At 38.7% G+C, this 16,917-nt stretch overlaps 1 protein-coding gene across 1 annotated transcript in view; it reads right to left on the reverse strand.

Moving 5' to 3' along the window:
• The window catches only part of LOC124160222 (C3 and PZP-like alpha-2-macroglobulin domain-containing protein 8), a 515,206-nt gene that overhangs the window by 47,167 nt on the left and 451,122 nt on the right, over nucleotides 1–16,917 (reverse strand). The window contains exons 14-15 of the mRNA XM_046536362.1: nucleotides 2,072–2,251; nucleotides 1,188–1,394 (exon numbers count right to left, since the gene is read on the reverse strand). Of these exons, the coding sequence (XP_046392318.1) occupies nucleotides 1,188–1,394; nucleotides 2,072–2,251 (387 nt within the window). The remainder of the gene's footprint in view (nucleotides 1–1,187; nucleotides 1,395–2,071; nucleotides 2,252–16,917) is intronic.

Consider the following 16,917-nt stretch of genomic DNA (forward strand, 5'->3'; position numbering starts at 1 on the left):
TTGAACCTGGGGTTTCATAAATAGAACTTAATAATTTCATATTTCCTCTAGTTCATTGAATATTTTTTTTTCTGTTCTCTAATTTACACTGCTTAAATTCATAATTATAAGTGGCTTTAATGAAACGCATGGGTAATTAACTTGCATTATGATAGGTTTAATACTAGCCGGAGGGCAATACTCAATACTATGTGAAGCATATTCCTTCAAATATCTTTTTACTAAACTTACTTAAAGGATGATGTTTCTGCTGTACTTTGCTACACGACTGGAAACGGTCAAATTTCATGATGCAAGTTGTAAGGGATTCAGAAGAACCACTTCCTTTTGTCTTTTGCAATTATAATTATCATCTGTGGGAACAAACTTCCCTAGGATCGCTATTATTGCTCATGTTAACAGAATCATTCTATCAAAGATCATCTTTCTCTGAGATAAAGTTGAATCACCAAAAATAAATGATGATATAGTTGAGGTGAAATACAATTAGTATTCATATCTGGGTGTAATAATCTAACTTTATTGTAAGATACAGATTTTTAAAATTATTCGTTTACCTAAAGCATTACTCTAATCATTCTTGCGGTTAGGTTTAAGTTTGATAATAATAGTCTTATAGAATGGCAGAAGTGTGGTTATTTATGTATTCAAAGTTAGGGATGGTTAGTTAGTTAGCTGGTTATAAGCACCCTTGTCACCGGTAACGGTTATATTTTAAATGTAACTAATCGTTAAATTTTCCAAAATGTAACTCTAAATTGTGATACGATGTGTATTATGAAACTTATTGTAGCTTTTATGACTATGATGATACCAAGCCTTCACCGAAAGAGCCGATGGGACGGGCAAATCCATGTACATCAAGGTTTTAGGAATCAGGTTTTTCTCACCAGGAATTGTACGGAGAAATGCATAACTGTCCCAAGTTTCTTTAAAAAATGCATCTAGTTCCCGTAACTGGTTTAAAATGTAAACAATGGAACTACTAATAAGTCCAGTTTCAATCCAATTTAGCACCCGTAAATGATTTCAAATTTGATGTAGCATTTGTTTATAAGTCCAGTTAATTATTCTTGGTACTATTACTGCCTCAATGCGTAATATTCCCACTGGGCTTCAATTCTCCTCGTGCTCTGTTGCGACGTCATTAACAAATAATGAAGTGCTTTCTGTTAGTCGTGCCTTACCGTGACTTCCGCGTCCGATCCAGGAGACAGTGTTGTCCGCGTCTCCCAGCGCCACTCGGTACATGCTGGACGAGGCCTCCCTCACGTCCGATAGCGCCACGTGCACACCGGCGCCAGCGCGAACCTCGAAGACAACACCCTCGCGAGACCTCGGGGCACCCACCCACTCGAAACGGAACGTATCCGGCGAGGAAATGAGCACATTCTCTGTGAAATAGGAGGAGGAAAGGACATGGTTTAAAACAGAGAGTTTTGAATGGCTTCATTCTTTTTATTGTCGGCAGGATCAATTCATATACATGCTTTGAGCGCTATCTCTTACTTAAATTGGAGAGGCGTTGTTATCTTCCACGATATATATACTAAACCTCTGTTTAAATATTATTATTTTTATCCCTGTTCATAGGTGTTTAGTAATTAATTTTATAATTCGGAAAAATAGAATTCCATTCCTTGAAGTACAGAAAATTCATTGCTTATTCCAGTTAAATTTATTTCCACCTAATTAATTCAGGATTTAATTTTCAGAAGATGGTCTCATTTTTTTGCAGAGAGCAAGCTAAGATCCTGAGGTATTTATGTTGAACCAAGCTTAATACAACTGCTTTCCGTTGGACATAGAAAAATTACAGATTAGTTTGAATTCAAATCGGGTAGAGCTTGCTCAGATATTTTATTGATATTTATTTTAAATTCGAATTGAACTTATTTTCTTCGCAGAAATTTGCTTAGGATTTTATAATTAAAAGTATGTCTTTGGAGACAACGTTACACCTTATTTTAGTCATCATTTTGCTGTTGGGAAATTAAGTCTGAAGCATTGTAAAATTTCCTCCTTTGCCACAGTACCTACATCGAAGGATTATCCAGGATCCATCCCTTACCATTTGCACAAAAGTAAGCACTCTCGGTGGTGGTTTTCACGATCCCCTCCGGATGCACCAGCATGGCCGCGGAGCGCACGGCTGTCACCACGAGCGTCTCGTTTCCATAGGGGGCAGCGACGGCTCCGTCGCTTCCACCCGCAGCGCGGCAGTTGTCGCTACGGAAGCCTGAGACCTCCGCTGGAACATAAGATACGCACAAAGTGTGAACAAGCAGCCTAGGATTTGCATAAGAAAGCCGGTGATCCCCTGATCATGAATAAGCATTACACTCCTCCACACCAAATTTATTTCTGTCTTCTTTGAAAACTTTCTGCCCCGAAGTTCTAAGAGCTTCGAAGTTCTAATATGTAACTTGCAAATTATGAGTGTTTCACCGGGAATTACAAGTAGTGTAATAGCAGCTGTTGACTACTTCTAAGCTCTCTAAGATCAGTTTTTATAATGGAGCATAACTATTAAAGAGATTTACGGATATTTTATGAAAATCCTCAGGTTTTCAAGTTTCTTCAAGTTTTTGCATATTTTTAACGCGAAACCAGCTAGTTTATATGTAATTTTGCACACCGTGGGGGGGGGGGGCAGAAGTTGTGCTCAGCAGTAATTTTATTCCACAATTCAAGTTCATACTATAGGAAAATCATTCTTTAAATATGTTAGCAAAATATTTTATCATGCCGTGTTACACATATACAAAAGGAAAATACAATGTCGATTATTATTTCATTTCCTATCTTAAATATAAAAATATTCCTTGAGGTATTTGGTTTTTGCATTTCCTAACTCCAATTACTTCTAATGCTTACCATCACTCTCATAAACTATTTTCTGTGTTTTCTATCGTACATTATAGCTAGTTCGTGAATACTGGTTAAGTAGGCCCGATCCTTTATTTAATCACTGGAGAAGTGCAGAGGATGTAAGTGGAGAATACTGGCAATCAGGGAAGCTTATTCACCACGCTTATTCTGTCAGCCTACATTTGTGAGCTACGTTATGAAAAAAATTTCCTCTTTCCATGAAGTTTATTGAATAAGTTTAACCCTATTTATTGCTGCTGTGAGCAACATTTCATTCAATTTTAAAATTTAATGCGTGGTACAGAGATAAAAAACAGTAAATTGGATTCAGGTAATTTAAAATAGTAAATTTTAATTCTATTGATATCTATGAAAAACCTCTGTAAAAAATAAAACGAAAGAAAAATGGTGAAACAGGTCATTGCATCGCGACAACGTTGTACTGTCATCCACCAGGGAAAGTCTTTTAAATGCAGAGGTCTGCGTATTTAGGGTTTGCTATCATAGATGGTAGCGAAGGATCCCCATCTCTTTACAGAAGAGACGGACGTACCACGAAATGTCATTTATGGAAAAAGATTGTAAACAGAGGGAGGGAGAGTAAACTGAGACGTTATACCCCGCTAAATAATTTACGCTCCTCCCACCCCGAGCAAACATGTCGACCCACCCTGCGGGTAGAGGAGGGATAGGGGAGGGGGAAATTTGAGGAGTTGGGTGGAGGTTAGAGGGGGGGACAGATCGTGTGGCAAGAGGACGAGTTGAGAAGTGGAGGGTGGGGGAGGTCAGCAGCGGGGAAGGTGGAGCCCACGAATCCGGCCCAAGGCAACGGGAGCATGTGCGTGCATGCGTTCATAATGGGTTTGGGTTTGACGAGGGCACTGACAAGAGGACGGGATCGGCCCTGTTGTCCCGGGGACGAATTGGGGACGGAGAGAGGTTCGAGTGGTGATGTGGGTTGGGCACTTTGTTCGAGGGAGGGAGGGAGGGGAGATGATGTTGTGTCTCTTGTGCGGGTGGGGGCGCTAGTTGGGGATGAGTTAGGAAGCAGTGGCGTGCGGAGGATAGCCGTTCGTCCTTCGGTCGTTTCGGCGCAAACACTTTCGCTTCCGTTTCCATCCTCACGGGTAGTTAAAAGCGGCGATAAACGTCCGTAGCATAACATAGCAGCCTTCGCGGACTAGAGAGAGTGGCGGCAAGTATTCCGTCCTCGAAGGATCACGATCAAATGATCTCTTTGAGCGAATTGACTCTTCGGATATATTCGACTCAAAACGACGTGTTTACCGCTATTGACGGAACGACTTCCCGAAGTATATCACCGCGGACAACCTTCGGGACTTCTCAGTTTATTTAAGCGTCCCTGCACTCAAACTACCTTTGTCAGGTACGCTGTAGTTAAAGGTAGCAGTACGATGAATAATTCCTCCAGACTTGCATATCGATATAAAGAAAGTAGTTGCATGTTTTCTGCATAAAATGAAATGCAGACTCTAATCATAGCCATTTTAAAGATATTTGGACCCTTCTTGGGTGCCAGTAAGATTTTTAGCTTCCGGGGAAGAGGTTGATATCCAATATTGTGTTGAAAGGGAAGGATATATGTATTTTTGTAAATAATAAGTGCACTGCTAAATTACCAAAATCATAACTATTCTATCCAAATACCCTTAAAAAACTCAATTGAAAAATGCAGGGTGCTGAAACTCGAATCCCGATGTAGGAACTTAAGTCACCGTGCCTGTGACATTTCCTCGTACTTTCATAGAAAGAGTGTCCTAAAATATGACTCTGATAAGCAAGGGAAGTAATCTAAACTTTGTTTTGGCCTCAAGTTACCCTGGCGGTTTCAAATAACCTGGATGCACCCTGTTGCATTGAAAATGGCGCTTGAGTGACACGACTGAAAACTGGAGAGTTACTGTATTCATGCATGAAGGGCACTAAATGTGTGTCCTGAGATTCGACTAAAGACTCGCTTGGAACTTAGTGTGGCGGGAGCTACAAAGTGAGATTTGGTGAGGAGAAAGGGGATTTTAGGGTAGAGTAAGGGCGGTGGCGATTGGTGGAAAGATGGATGAGTCAGCGGCGGGAGTGGGATTAGCGAGAGAGAGGAAAAGAGAGAGGGGGAGTGTGCTGGTGAATGGGGGATGGGACGAAAGAAAAGGGAGTTGATGAACTATTGAGAAGAGGGAGAAGGGGAGAATGGAGACTTGGGGACGTTGCTCAGATTGACGAGAGAGTGGGGTAAGAAGGAAGGAGACTGAAAGAGATTGGCAATGGAAACAGGAAAGGAGGGTGTCAGGCATTGTGACTCTCTCAAACATTGAAAAAAATTCCATTCCTTTGTTTTTTTAATATAATATTAATACGATGACTTATAGCCACAGGAAAATCTATCCGTCAAAATCGATTTTTCGAACAGTTGATATTCGAAATCGATGTGAAAAGCTCGACTTTTCAACAAAAATCGAAATTAGTACCAAAAGATCGATTAATCGAAAAAATCGACGAGGGGATAGAGGGAGATTGGTAAGAGACAGAGTTAGTGACTTACTCGAAAATTGAAATTAATTCAATTGCTTCCGTTCTTTGCACGCTTTATTCCACTTGCTTCGTCTGTCTGTTTCACCGATGGAATCTTATCATTGATTTTTCATCCTTGTTCTCATTGTCGGATCGGCTTGAAATGTTACACGCTTGCTTTTTATGACCAGACAATGTTTAAAAAAATCAGACATGTGAAATTTTGTTTCATTGTGCTACGACTTAAAATTAGAAAATAAAATAAAATAATTGATAAAAACACTCATTTTCAAAAACACTATAATATGTTCTTTATAGTAAGGTTGTCATCACTCGGAAGATAAAGGTGGGTGCTGATAGGTTTAGATATCAATATTGCCTGCCAATCCTTACTCACCGATCAGACTTTTCCGAACTCTTCTACACTACACAGAAACCTAATTATCATCCGCTCTTTAAACTCTAAGGCATGAAAAGCTCAATTTTTAGTGCATTTTATACTATTTAAAAAAAAAACGTGTTTAAAATAATCGTTTTTATTTTATTTTTATTCTATACAATTATTACGATGACCCGTGGTCGGTCCTACTTCTAAAACTATTTTATATTAAAACAAAGTAATTTTTAAAATACTAAATAAGTGTAACATTTACCCATATTTGCCGATCACAAAAAATATTATTTCATTTATGGTTCACAATTTTTCATGCCTCAGCACGAATAGCGGTATATATTCTCCTATCACGGGAGCAAAGAACCATAGGCATTAGATCTATATGCGGTTTAAAAAAATAGCCATTTAAAAATTTCTTACTGTGAAGTATGAGTTGATATTTCTAGGTTTCTAGGTTGCGAGGCGTTTTTAAGTTCATTTTTTGGTTGTACGTTGTAGTACATTCTAATGGATCTTGGAAGTGTCTACCCCCAGAAATGATTGGCATAATCCTCGATATGGATTTAAGTGCTATGCGAATAAAAGAGCGCGATATAGATAAGGTCAGTGGTATATCGCAGTGCACAATTGCTTTGATTTTGCACGAAAATTTGGGTGTGAAAAAGATATCTGCAAGTTTGCTGCCGCGTTTTCTCACGTTGGTGAATGAACGCAATCGTGTGGTCAACTCAAAGTATTTTGGCGCTTTTTCTTCGCAATCATTAGGAATTTCCGCATCAATTCATAACTTTTGATAAAATATGGGTTCCTCACTACACTACAGGGAGAGAATAACAAGTAAAGCAATGAAATTTTGAAGATGAACGGGCTCCAAAGCAGGCGGAGATGTTGAAATGGGCCGGTGAAGTCATGGCAACGAGATATTGGAATGTATGCAGAATTATCTACATCGGTTAATTGGAAAAGGGAATAACGATAATAAGAGAGTTTTATGCACCGTTATTGGACCGGTTGATGGTATAAATCAAGAAAAGTGCCCTCATTTGAAGCGAAGAAAGTTCTTCCTTTAACAAGACGATGCACGGTTGCACACCTGTTCAGAGTCAATCGCCAAAATTACAGAATTAAAGTTATTTCAAAATTCAATTATTACAAAATTCACCGCATTCACCAGATATGGCCTCCGGTGACTTTTTACAATTTCACAACTTGAAGAAATAACTTTTCGGACAAAGGTTAACGTCTAAGGAGGATGCCATCGTCCAAAACAATGTCTATTCTAATTTTTGGACGGCTTAAAATGCTAAAAAAATGTTATACGGCTGAAAGAAGACTAATGAGAATTATTTAAAAAATTGCCCCAATGTAATTCGTCTTTATTCCTTCTTCTAAAGACTTATCGAAGGACTCTCGTAGCAGTGGGAACGAAACCCTAGGGCGGGCTCGCGGGGATACACTCCTGGGGCAGGGACTGTAAGCGCGAGATTTTCTCCTCTGCACCCAAAAGGGGAAGGACGGGAAGGAACAAGGAAAGGAGGCGCCGCCGCGATGAGAGCCCGACGACGCCTCCGGGGAGTGGATAGGGAAGGAAGGGAAGGGACGAGGAGTCCCGCACCGTCACAAGGCGGGCGGGCCCTACTATTAGCGAAACCAAGCTTACGCAATTAATATGCTACCAATTTTAGTAGATTTTCCTATGAGGAAGAAAAATCTATCGATCAAATCGGTAGATGGACTCTCGTAGCAATGGGAAATCAGAAGAAGTAATGATTGATGACCAAGTTGTGGAAGTGTGTATCATATACGGTATATAGGACTTAATTTAACCACAGCCACCACCGTTTACGTCGAATAGGTATGATACCATATCTAGTGTTTAGTATTTCAGAAGCTTGGTAACCTATCGCATCACTTTTTCAAATTATATTCTTTGCATATTCTATTCAACTGACTATAGGACGCTTAGCCAGTATTTTCTACCTTATTATTGTAACATCATGTAGGATTTCGTTTAGCGCCTGCAATTTTGTGATATAAGTGTTTTAAATACATCATCCAAAAGAAAAACTAGTTATTTTAACCTAGGATTTGTATTGTGAGAAAATTATTTTATGAAGAAGAGGTAGGCTATATTTTCGTGGAAAAGGACTGCTCGCGGTGTCAGAGTGTAAGCAGATATTACGGGACTTAAGGTTCTCAGGTGTAAGCTGCTCCTCGCAAATAATTAAAATTTGAAGGAAGAGAATGAGTAGGAGTCGGTAGGGGGTCACCAGTTAAATGGGGAACTAATTTGAAGAGATTAGGAGGGAAAAAGACCTTGGTAACTCAACAAAACCTAGTAATTTTATATCGTGCGATCCACTGCCTCCTAATACTCGAGTATAACTAACTTCCTTCCCATCCTTTATCCCCACAGGTTCGTCCTCCTTTGTTGTTGATAAATAATATGTACAGGGGAATATTTTTTAAAAATATTAGCAATAAATGGTGCAGAAAATATTTCCCGCCATAAAATTGACGATTATGAATAAAATCGAATACAATAAACTAAAGAAGTCAGATTATATGAAATAAATATAATCAGACTCTCGTTTACTCTGCGAAAAGTTTGCCTATAAATTAGCATTATTGTTGTGTGAAAGTTTTACAGTGTCTCGTAAGTATTTTCATAGAATCGTTTTGCTGCTTCATTGGTAGGGAAAAATGCACAAAGCAAACGTCAAAGGCAGAGAAAAATAACTTCGAAACTTTCGCGATTGGAGTGGATTCGGTGAAGTGAGAGGCTCGCGACGCTAGTTTCAACCTTTTTTTATTTTCTACCTTATCAGTCGTTGAAAAGTCTTCTCGGATGGATCCCTGTTGCTGAAAGGTTCTCCTAATGGATGCAATGACAACGACGGTGTTAAAGGAGGTTGGTTGACTTTGGAAATTCGGATTCACCTCTCAAAAGGGTTGGTGTGGTGTTGATGGCTCTCGGGAGATGGATGTAGTTATTAGTAATGTGGACTAGGTGAAGTGCTCGCTGGAGACGTTCTTCGTGGTGGAGTGGAGAAAAGAGACTGATAGAGTGAGTTCAGGAGTTTAAAAGTCGTTAACAACCCAACTTCGGTTTGCATGAGGAATACACTGGAGATGATTTTTTCTCGTGCAATGGCTTAAAAGAGCAGAGCACTATGAAAAAACGGAATTGTAGATAGTGTGGACTGAACAGTATGTAATGAATTGGTATTAAATTAATACGGATATTAAATTTATCACTATTTTCGGATGATTTATGCCTATAAAATCCTGTACAATTAATATTAAATCATATTTCCATTCGTTAATAGTACCAATTTTCTATTTGGAACAGTGATTATGTTGAACGGAAATTAAATAGATCTATGCAATTAAATTCATTGGTTCATTTCAAGGCTACCTAATATGATATGTCTCCTTATGGGATTAGGTCAATTAGCGAAAAAAAGGCTAGTAGAAAAAAAAGATATAACGACCTTCGCCTACAAACCAGCGGTTTTGAAATCTTTCATGAATGGTGCATGATCAAAAATAATAATATCTGATCCCATTGAAATCATTGTATTGTAGAATTTCCATGCGCTAGGCCTGAAAGGGACGGATGAATTAATGTTAGCAAAAGATCTTTGTAACGGAAGAGGAGACTTATCGAAGGAGAAGGGGTTCTATTGTCAGCGATAATAACTTAAACCTAGGTTTTTGTACTAAAAAAACCATGTTATGATGGATTGAAGAGCCAGGCGTTTAGAAGAGACGACAGTGTGCTACATGTCCATATTCTTCACTAACCCAGTAATCCAAACCGTGAGCCGGTTTGCTTAGATGAAGGTATAGCTCACAGTGGACTTATTTTAAGCTACAGGTGTGTGTTTTTGCATAAAAAGGGTAGGTGACTATTTCGTTTCCCTGGGCCACCTCACGGTATGCGGATTATTTGTGAGATGTCTCAGGCTCTGATGGCTATCCTCGGGTTTTAAACTCGGAACTCTTCGATGGTTTACCCTAATAAATATCTAATGCATAAATGGGTCACCATACTCCCATGGTATGTGATATCAATATACGTCATTATTATTGTATGGAACTTTTTCCTAAAATCTCAAGTTAGCCCTGAGGGAATGGAGGGGATTTAACATTCCAAATATCTTAAGCTTTTTCTCTGTAACTTATAATCATTTGTTTATAATATACTTATCATTGCAGTAATATAGAAATACTTTAACAAATGGCGTTTTTAAGTACAATGATTTCAGTGATAATATTATTTATAGCATAGCAATAACTGCAGCAATGCAATGTAATGGTTTAGGAAGTATTTGGAAGTAATAGCCTTTATTAGACTAACGAGACTCATTTTATACAATTTTCCTACAGTAAATTAACTCCCCCGGAGAAAATTAGTTTGCGGTATGATTGAACTGTATGTCATGAACATGTATTTGCCTTTAGTCTTCTTTCAGCTTTAAGTATAATTGCCTTTTATTTCTTAAAACGTAGTTTGATTTTAATCGATCACTTTACTGGAAAAGTTGATGACTCCATGGGTGGGTCACTCATGAAAAATAAATTTGTTTTTTGAAAGACATTTTCTTGATCGTTCTAGCGTGTATTCTGTAGCACCTTAGAATATCCTTTACGTTAAACTGCCTAGTTTCGTGAATTAATGCGTAAAAAAATGATAGAAATAATAATATCCCCTGGCCTAAATTTAAAAATCTTGGGAAGCGTAGATTGGGCGAATGACTGAACTGCATATTTCAAGGCCACCCGCGCAAAAGCCTTGGTACAGGAGAAGGTGATAACAGTGAAGATGAGGAGGAGGGGGTCGTGAATTAATTCGCAAAAACAAAAATAATAATAGATATCCTCAAGTATAAATTAATTTCTTGGGCAGTTTAGATTGAGTGAATGACTGAACTACTATTCATCACTGTGTGCATTCAAAGGCCACGCGTACAAAAGCTTTGATACAGGAGGAGGTGATATGGGTGATGTCGAGGAGGATCTTTTAAAGCTCGGGGAAGATTTTAGCAATGGATTCGCGGACGGAAGAATTTGTGGAGGAAAGAGGGATATGTTGAGAGGTTTGGGGTGGAGACAGGGCTGCGGAGGATGAGGGGGAGAGCACGAGGGGCGATGACTCGGAACAAGACGTGGTATTCGGGAAGGGGAGAGGTAGGCTGTACAGGGAGGAAGGAAGGAAGGGAGGGATGGGATCTTGGTGACGAGCTCGAGGGTTAAAAGGCACGTGGGGAGATGAGGTCGATTGTGAAACGGCACAATGGCTTTTTGTGCCATTTGTCCCGGTCTTGCTTCGCTCTGAGGTTTCACCACTCCCCCACACATAGCTCCTTGTATTCTCTCCCTCTCTCCACCTCTCTCTTTCCCAATAGCTCGTTCTCGACCCTGGGCGAGAGAGGACTCGGCCGCTTTTCATCCATCCCAAGACAACCTTAACCCGCTCGCAACCCACCTAACTCTTCCTCCTCTCTCGGATTAACTGCCAGTCTCTCTCTCTCTGGATTATCCCTACTATTCCTCTCAACCCCCTTCTCTACCAACTGCTCTCCTTGGGCCAACATACCAACCACCTCGTCCTCAGCTTGGCTTACTTTAATCCATCACCATGGATATATCTCTCTCTCCTCTCTTGAGCTTTGGGGAACTATGGCGCATCCCTCCTTGCTCCAACTCCTCCTTCAACACGTGAATCCACAATTTGTGGGTCCCTGACCATTGTGAGGTGAAATGGGATCACTATTTTTTATGGTCCTCCCCTCTCCCCCGTCACCTCCCTACATCATGGTCATGTTCGTTAGGTCTTGGACAGTTTCTCTCGTCCGAAACTTTTCCAAATTAAGTTTCACCTCGTTCCCTCCCGCTGCGTGAGTTTTAATCCTGAAGGTGCCGTCGCTAAGGGGGAGGATACTGGCCATTAGGGGATTATTTACGTGAATTTACCGGGATCTCTCCATCCCCCAGTAATCTCATCGCCCGGTCAAAAGCTCCTGCCCCCTATTTAGCATTCATTAATGCAGTGCTGATAGAACATGTTATTGATGATCTCGGCGCAAGGGGAGAGGGATGGTATTTAAATGATTTATTTGTTTCAAACTGCGAGCACAGTACTTGTATTCACAAAATTTTCAAACCACCTATTTGAAATATTAAGTTTGACAAAGGAGCTGAATGTATTCATTAAATACGAATACTTAATTATAAATTCAAAGCGAATCGTTTGGCAAAGTGATTTTGATTTGAAGATTCACATTAAGATAAAAAAAGTTTACACCTAATGGCACGGGATCCGATTCGTCTTAATCCATATATCTACCAGTAAATGCTACTCCACAAGACGTCTTATCATCATTACATAGAATTAAAATGGAAGATTCAAAGGGAGGGACGAGGATAAAAATTCTTTCTCCTGATAACCTCGGCGCTGAAAAGGCTTTATAATATTCATGCATTGCTCTTTTAAATATCGTTGAAGTCTTCTTATTTGCTTTCTAAGAAAACGGAGTTGGCATTTTCGCTGTTTAAAAGTATTCCGCCTACAATATTGGAACCAGGATATGATTTCAAAGGAGAAACACTAAAATCAAAATTCAAATTCGGGAAGCGTATCTGGTTTTGTTAGAATATGCGGGAATGCCCATCACTGAATTGCGAATTCTCGTGAAAAATACAAAAATATAGATTCAAAAACAAGAGAAGCGTGCTGAACGTGATGGCATTCACAAAAGTTAGGTTTGAAAGGGGGATAATTAGTAAGATTAAAATGATCGGGGCCAGAGATAGACAGGAAGTTGTTGACTTTGGTTTGCTTTTAGTGAATGGGAGGAATGAAATTTGCGTGGGATGCATTAAGGTGAGGAAATCGGAGTGAAAGGATTGAATGGAGTTAGGAGAGGATTAGGTGAATACGCAGCAGAAAATAGATTAATGGGTGGGTGCTCGGCGAGCTTCCTTCTCATGGAAGCGTTCATCAGCGCGATTAGTGAACACTCACACGGTTTAAAGTATTGAATCCTTTCACAGCCACGCATTGAAATCTCATAGATTCAATTAAAAAAATCCTTGGCAAAAGGGTTATTACATTGTTGGATTCAAAGCTATCAATACAACTTTCGCTCTCGTCCTTCACTTATCTATAACGGCCACACTATAATAGCTCTTTTCATATTTCTCATTTCTAACTTTTATGACTTTTATACCGAGCTTAGAACGGTACTTGGCGTAATTAATGGTTATATACGTAGTACCACGGTTGCCATATCGTGAACAGAAATTCGAAGAAAAATGAAAACAGATGTTGAAATTTTGTGTGCACACACAGCATACTTTATTCAATGATCTACCTTCTACTGTAGTTATGCTTTAAAGCGTTATTTACAGTTATAATACTTAGTCAGAGAGATGAGGTATATAAGTTAAGTTTTGCATGTGATATTCAGTCCAGGAGTAAAAACAATGTTCGAGATCTTAAAAGTATGGCAGATCATTTCACGTCAATAAGAACTAGCTTGCTTCAGATCATAAGCACATTCACTACGTTTAATGTAAAGATTAGCAATTCCTGAAAGTGGTGTCTGGCTTTAAGGGAATGAATTAGTATTATTGGAGAAAGATTAGATAGAGGCTGTGGAGTTGTTTCGGTACCTATTCCATCGCTTAACCTGGATGTATTTACATGTAAATTTGTGAATCCATCCGAGCAACCAAATGAATATAGAAACTCATCTTTGGTTACTATAAAGAAATTTATAGAAAGACTAGCCGACCCCGTAAACGTTGTTTTGCCGTATAAATTATTTCTAGTGAATATTTTGGTACTCAAATAAAAAATAATTAACTTATTGTACGTGCGTGGGGATGTGGTATATGACCAAAAAAAAGGAATGGAGCGCTGTGAACAATGATGACCTGTAAAAATAACATATCACTAAGCATTCATTTTTTGAATGTATTGAACTTTTATTATCTTTATCAATAAATTTAAAATTATACTATTTAACAAATTATGACAATTGAAAAATTGAACATTTTCAATCTCTTAGTTCAATGGAGTGTACGATATTTTTTATGAGTCCATCTTCAGCCAACACAAACAAACTGGAAGGCTTACCCACGCGAGAGTATTCCACGTATAATTATCGTGAGAAAAACACGGTGTACCCAAATCTAAGTCGCAAACAGACATCGTTTGGCCTAGAGTCTTATAGACTGTCATTGGGAATTCCAATGTAATTGGAAAATGAACCCGTTGAATTCAATTGGCACATCTGTCGGAATAACAGGGATTCGTGGTAGTAATACATGCTCTCCTTAGAAATTTCCATTCAGGATGTTCGACAACGTTTTTCATCAATTTTTATGACTAATGGCGTGCCACTGCACAGCCGTGGTGGGTTCAAATTACGAAGCATATTTAACTGGAGATCATACCTTGTTGTAAACGGCATGTCTGGCAAATCCAATGAATTCAAAAACTCAGGTGGATAATTTAAAGCTTTGCTGGTATCGCAAACTGTATCGATAGAAGATACGTCAAATTACATAAACAATAATGACGGTCGTCAAGAGGACAGTAAGCCAAAAACGCTAAAATTTCAGCATTTTTCGGCATTGTTTTTCAAAAAACACCGTAAATCAAGTGTAAAACGAACATCAATTGCAAGAATAAAAGTGTGCATTTTTTTCTCTTTACAATGGTATGAGTCTCAACTAAATGTGGCCATTACCTCTAATTTAAATATGCATAAGAAAAAAGGTCTCAGGCATTAATAACGACATGTATTTCTTATGGAAATGATTCAGGGCCCATTCCAGGGCCTCGTGGGCTCTGCGGAATAATTAAAAATAGTTAAAATCCTATTCTCAGACCTACTGAGTTTACTCACACAATTTCATAGGAATCGGTTCAGCCGTTTTGAAAGAGTTTGTCTACAAAACACTGTGACTCGAGAATTTAATGTGCTAGATGAGTCATCTATTCGCCATCCAAGAAATGAAAATATGGAACGACATTTTCGTTGAGTGCAGAAGTAGGTTTCTTTTATATTTAAAAAAAGCTTTTATGTACTTTTTACTTATATTCAAATAGGAAGATGTATTCCTCAAATTGGAAACATTTTTCATGCCGGTATTAATTCTTGCCATGAACTCGAGGTTTTTATCACTGACCTTTTGGAAAAGAGTTCTTTGCTTCTTCCCTCGAAATAATGTAAAATAATTTAAATAAACCGCTCATTATAAAATAGTTATTTTTGTTTTCTTCCATTGACATATTTTTTAATTATAAGTTATTCTGAGCGATTTTTGGAATTAATTTTTAAATTAGAATTAAAACATGAATGATATTTAAGATTTGCTTAAACTCGTACTTTCTCTTACTAAAGTTGCCTCAATTATTGGATATTTTTTTGTACGTGTACTCCCTTCAGTTCTAACTACGCAAAAATTACAGCTCTGCAACCTGAAGCCATGCATTAGCATATTGTGAAAATCCAGTTTGAGGAAGAAGCTAATGCCGATGGCTATCTATTAGTCGCTAAACTCATTGTCACCGGAGTCTCGAATCTGTCCATCCAATTATTTGATACGGAAGCCAGAGCTCGGTTTGACCACTCGCGACCGAGAGTGAATAATAGGATTCGGAGAATTTTGACTATGGAAGCGGGACTGAATGGAATTGAAATCGCAAGAGTGAAACATTTCATTGAATTTTATGAGGAGCGGAGGTCGTTGGCCGGGTGTGTTTTTTAGGAATTATACATGATAACAATATTCAGCTTTGGGTTAGTATGTTTTCTAATGTCCAGCTTTAAAATAGTCATAGTGACTATTTTAAAGCTGGACATTATTTAAGATTTTTATAAGCTACACTAGCCTTGTAATCAGAACATCATGAATTTTTTTGTCAATTTCATTTATCACAGAAGTTAAATGACATCGTAATAGGATAGTGTAGACTAAATAACGTTTATAATAAATGTGTCATAGCGAAAATTTTATAAAATTTCCCCTTGTCTCTTATTAAAATTTTCCATTATCCTATTTCGGGAAATAGAGTTATTTATTATTATTTGTCTAGCAGAGGTCACTCGCGTTTAGTTCTAGACAGAGGCGCGAGTGATATATCCAAACGAAATGCTACTTGGGCCCGCTAAAAGCAGAATAAATGAATGGATTAATATATACTTGAACTTTGGTGGTGGGTACAAAGATGCTGGAGTAATCAGCCGCGAATACAGAGGTAAGGTATACAGATTTGGAAAATACAGACGGAGGAATTAATTAAGAAAATAATTATCGAACCAAAATGGATAAAAAAAAACGCAGAGAAAAGGAGGAATATGGTGGGAAAAAGGCTGAGAATGGTGAAAGATGGTGAAGGAGACTCAATGGGAACGCACGAAGGAGGATTAGATAGCTGGGAGGAGAGAAGGGGGGAAAAGTGCATGAGTGAAGCCGGTGGTGAGGTAAGTGGCTCAAAACGCATGTGGAGAAATGGGTTGGGAAAGGGATTTTGGGATCGTGGTATTGGCAGGAGGGGAGGGGGACACCTGGTCTCTCACTCCAACCATCAAGAGCCCTCGCTTGCTTCAGCGAGTTGGAAAAGTCGGAAGAGGAGATGAGATATGTGTGGAATTGGCTATTGAAAGAGACAAAGAGGGTGGAGTCGAACCGGGCATTAAAATGAGTTTAAAAAAGTAGGAATCCCCTTCTGAGAACAGTGGGCGAGGCTGAATGAATGACTGCTCGAGGAATTCGATAGGGAGTTGAAATGTGAGTCGAGAATACATTGTAAAGAGAAGATTGACAAGTCTCTATTGGAAGTGGGCTGATAAATAACATGGGCAAACGGCAGTTGAAAAATTAGACAAAAAGATAAAAAATGAGAGATAAATGAAGGAGAGGAAATTTTAAATATCGTATCCATCGCCGGAATAGGCCCAAAAGATGTAGTTTGTGACAATAATTCAATGTAGTTGCATGAAGGTACATAAAAGTCATCTCTTAAGAAAGATGACTCTAACGATTTGAATTAAAACTGCGATGCCACCGAATTCAAAACTCTAGAAAAGTAGCAGCAATAGTGATAC

The sequence above is a fragment of the Ischnura elegans genome, chromosome 1, assembly GCF_921293095.1.
Source record: "Ischnura elegans chromosome 1, ioIscEleg1.1, whole genome shotgun sequence".
Classification (NCBI taxonomy): Eukaryota; Metazoa; Arthropoda; class Insecta; order Odonata; family Coenagrionidae; genus Ischnura; species Ischnura elegans.